Below are 4122 nucleotides of genomic sequence, written 5' to 3' on the forward strand. Positions count from 1 at the left end.
TTGTTCTCAGTTTTACAAAATTTATTCATTTTTATTGAAAATGCTCCTGTTTTTCAAATTTTGTTCATAAATTTCAAAAGTTGTTCGCTCATTGAAAAAAATGTTCAACTTTTTAAATTATGTTCCCACACCAAAAATTCCTTTTTTCAGGAAATTTTTCACACTTTTTAGAAAAATATGGGAAATTTAAAAAATCTTCACATGTTTAAATTTTGTTATAAATTAAAAAATGTATGGGAATTACCACAGTGGCTATGGACTAGCTTCCTTGGCGTGAGGAGAAGAGTTCGATTTGTTGCCAACAAATTTCATTTCTATGGAATTTGGTGAACTTGTTTTATTTTCACGGCTGCCTATAGTTCTTTAAGTTTCGCGCTGCAATTCTTACATATTAGCGCGCGTGTCGCAGTGGCTTGCGCATCGCGGGCATCTATAGAAGGTCGTGAGTTTGAATCCTACGTTGTGCATCTCTTTTTTGCTTTTTTTCATTCCGCAAGGGCAGCGAATGGGCCGGCCCAGGTGACCCGTCTCCTGTGCGAACCTGCAGCATTTTGCCGCAGTAAGCGGCACATAGGAGGTCTCGAGTTTTTTTGCCCTTTAAAACAGGAAAACGGGATAAATGGGCCGGCCCAGAGTGGAAGGGGGGGAGGGGCGTGCGCCTGTTTGTGGAAAACGAAGTAAGGGGCGCAGAAGGCGCCGAATAAGGTTTGGCCCTGCGCGCGGTCGATGTAAAAGGAATTTGACAATTACAACGTTATGGGCTAGTAGGCCTTTACATACACTGACCTAGCAAGCGCTGCAAAATCTCCGAAGTAATCGCTGCGAAGCCCATACTCTCGTCACGTCAACCAAATCCAATCCACCAAAGATGGGCCTGAGCCCCTCGAAGCGCGTGGACTCGGCGCTCCGGCGGGCGCCGGCGTTCGCCGCCGCCTGCGAGGCCGCCTTCGACCGCTGCCTCGCCGATGCCCAGCACGCCTTCTCCGGCGTCCGCCCCTACCAGCTCGCGAACGCGTCCGCGCACCTCCACTCGGCCCTCCGGGGCTCCCTCCCTATCGTCCGCCGCTGGGTGCCCTCGCCGCCGGCGCGCGTGCGCGTAGACTCTGCGCTGCGCGCCTCTGGCTTGGAAGGCGCCGGCGAGCTCTCGCGGGATCAGTTCGGGGAGTTCGCGGCCGAGCTGTTCAGGGAGGCCGTGCTCGCCGGCGCGGCCGAGGCGGCGCTCGTCCGTGCCCCGGCCGGCGCGGCCGGGATCCTCGGGGTGGCCATCGTGTCCCGCGCAGGCGCCGGGGCAGCTGGGAAGTTGGTCGCTCTTTACACCGCCGGCGTCGCCGCCGCTGTTTACCTCAGCTTGGGCTAGACCTCTGTTAAGTTGTAAATCTGCACAATAAACTGCTTGTACTACTCCGATGTAATCTGAAGAGATGTTTCTTGCGTAGTATTGCCAGTATAAATACAAAGAGTGATTAGCAACAACAGGAGAGCCTAGGCTTGAAGGGAGGCGATCAAGGTTTCAAGTAGGGTTTGGTTTTCAGGTTTAGCCCTGAACTTCAGAATCTCCAGGTCTGAAGTGAGTGCCACCCTATCAAAGTGACGTCTGTTTCTCTGCTTCCATATGTTCCAGGCCGCCAGGATCGCAACTTCTTTGAACATGGCCTGATGCCAGCCTTCTAGTCGCCATAGCCATCACTCCTGCAGTGCATACCTCTGGAGGTGTCCCCATGAATATTCAAGATCCCCCAGCATGAAGCACTGAACTCACATTCGAAGAATAAGTGAGTGTTAGTTTCAACAGGTTAGTTGGAGCATAGCAAGCATGAGTGATCATCACCAATGCTGAAGTGCCTCCTGCAGAGAAGATTCCTTGTGTTTACTCTATCCATGACATCAACCAGGCAAAAACCTTGCGCTTCATCACACACTTGGATTTCCAGATGGCAGAGACGTGTGTTGGAGGGTTTAGATTTCTGAAGAAAAAATTGTAGAATTTGTTTGGCTTGAAATTGACATCCCCCCCAACAGAGAATCCATTCATCAGCCCTTAGAGGATAAAGAGAGATATTGCTTAGCTTTTCGGTCACCGCCTCCAGTTTTTGTCTAGCTTGAATAGACAGTGGCAATTGAAATTCTGATCAGGTTCAGGGTTAACCATGAACAGGGCCAAAGAAATGTCTTCTTCTCTGGCAAACCAAAAGAGACAACGATATGAGTCTTGCATTAGTCCATGGGTGTCCCACAGATATTTCCAGAGAAGGACCCAGGCACGCAGGTGGTAATTCCTCCGTAAACGTCCATCGAGGAGAAGATGTCGCGCCATCAGAAGAAACCACACCTGGGTTTTGCATGGGTGGCGCGTCGTCGTCGTATTTATGCCAGACAAGCATAACCCACGGCACATCCGCCTTATGTATGAACTTGTGGACATATTTCAAGAGAAGGGCCTAGTTTTGAATGTTAAGATCAGGCACTCCAAGGCCACCTTTCTTTTCTGGTCGGCAAACCAAGTGCCAAGCTGCCAAAGAGTTAGTGCGCGCGCCTCTATCCATCACCTTCCTCCAGAGACAATTCCATCTATAGCACGACCAAAAAGATCGAAGTTTATCCGGTAGCTTAAGAACACACATCGCAAACGAGAGCACAGAGGAGAGTGCTGAGTTGATGTGCTTAATTCTGCCACCATATGACATCCAGAGGACCGTCCCAGAGAGCCTACGTTCAATGTTGTCCACAAGAGGCATCAAATCTCTCACCGTGAGTGAAGGGCATGATTCCCACCTCACAGCCCAGGGCCGCAGCCAGCTCTGAAATCCTCTGATCTGACACATTAATAGGCATCATTTGTGGCTTGGTGTAATTAATCTTTAGTCCAGTGGCCTTAGCATAGGGGTCTAGCAAGCCTTTGATCGTCGTGATTATCACATGATCAGCAGGGAGGATCAAGATGGTGTCGTCAGCATACTATATGACCGAGAGATCTTCCGATTCAGGCTGAGGAATTGGTAGCTCAAGAAGGCCCTCGTGCCAAGCTTTGTTAACCATGGACTGTAGCAAATCATGCCAAGCTTTGTTAACCATCGACTGCACCATGTCAACCGTATTGAGGAGGGCCTTGTTCATTTGAGTATGTATGCGTAATCTATACCTGTAGCATATGTAGATTTCTACCCCTGACTCCCGAGGAACCAAGGCAGTATCATATCAACGTCGGAGAAAGTTCAGAGTTTCAGATGTAAACAAGTGTCCATGTGTGCTTCCACCTTCCAGCTGCCGCCTTGAATCTGAAGCCGTGAGACATTCTTGGTCCAAACCTGTATGTTCTTTAACACTTGGGCGTGTTTGGTTGCAGTAGTGAATAGTAGCTGCGTTGCATGCACATCTCAACCTAGCCTTGCTCTGAAAAAACAGCCTCATATGCGACATCTGCAAGTTGTTTGGTTGCCTGCATCTAGGGTCCTGCATAAGGTAATATGCAAGTGCACTTTGTTTTGTTGTCTGCATTGGCCCAAGCGGCACATGAACACTGTTTTTGGTTGCTCACATGAGGTATGATTAAGAGCTAGCACTTGCACTTAGCACACAGGGTTAAGAGCTAGCAAAGGGAGGGGGAGAAGAAGTGCAGTGTGCGCCGGACAATGGCGACTGCGGTGGATAGTGGCCGTGGCGCCGTGTCCGACATGACGAGCATGGAGTCGTGGACGAGCGACCCCGTCGGCAGCACGGCGAGCGACACCGTCGGCGAACTAGTTGCTGCTCACGCAAAGACAGTCGACAGAGGAGGAGAATGCAGTGCTCGCGCCATGGTATCATCAGTGCAGTGGACGAGAGAGGAGGCCGAGATGATCGACACTGGAAACGACTCCAGTGTAGTAGGGCGAGAGAGAGGAGGCCAAGATGATCGACCCCGTTGGCGGCGCGGCAAATTGCAGTGTGCGCGTCATTGCAGTAGGAGGACGGCAGAGAGTAGGCCGAGATGAGCGATGCCGGAAACGACTCTGGTGTAGTAGGACGTGGGCAAGGAGATCAAGGGGAAGAGCGTCGAGAGGGACGAATAGGAGGGCTCTGAGCGGAGGACAGAGGAGCTCGACATTGTCAGATATTGGGTTCCGGCAAAACCCTTAAGGTTCG

At 50.7% G+C, this 4122-nt stretch overlaps 1 protein-coding gene across 1 annotated transcript; it reads left to right on the forward strand.

Moving 5' to 3' along the window:
- Window positions 1–821: 821 nt before the first annotated feature.
- Window positions 822–1720, forward strand: LOC119367982. The gene has a single exon (XM_037633352.1). It carries the CDS (start codon window positions 869–871, stop codon window positions 1355–1357), a length of 489 nt encoding a protein of 162 aa, XP_037489249.1. The 5' UTR covers window positions 822–868; the 3' UTR covers window positions 1358–1720.
- The last annotated feature ends 2402 nt before the right edge of the window (window positions 1721–4122 follow it).

The sequence above is a fragment of the Triticum dicoccoides genome, chromosome 2B (genome assembly GCF_002162155.2).
Source record: "Triticum dicoccoides isolate Atlit2015 ecotype Zavitan chromosome 2B, WEW_v2.0, whole genome shotgun sequence".
Lineage (NCBI taxonomy): Eukaryota > Viridiplantae > Streptophyta > Magnoliopsida > Poales > Poaceae > Triticum > Triticum dicoccoides.

Excerpts from the sequence above, each read along its gene's own strand:
- LOC119367982 (XM_037633352.1), top strand. The coding sequence starts at position 869 with ATGGGCCTGAGCCCCTCGAAGCGCGTGGACTCGGCGCTCCGGCGGGCG.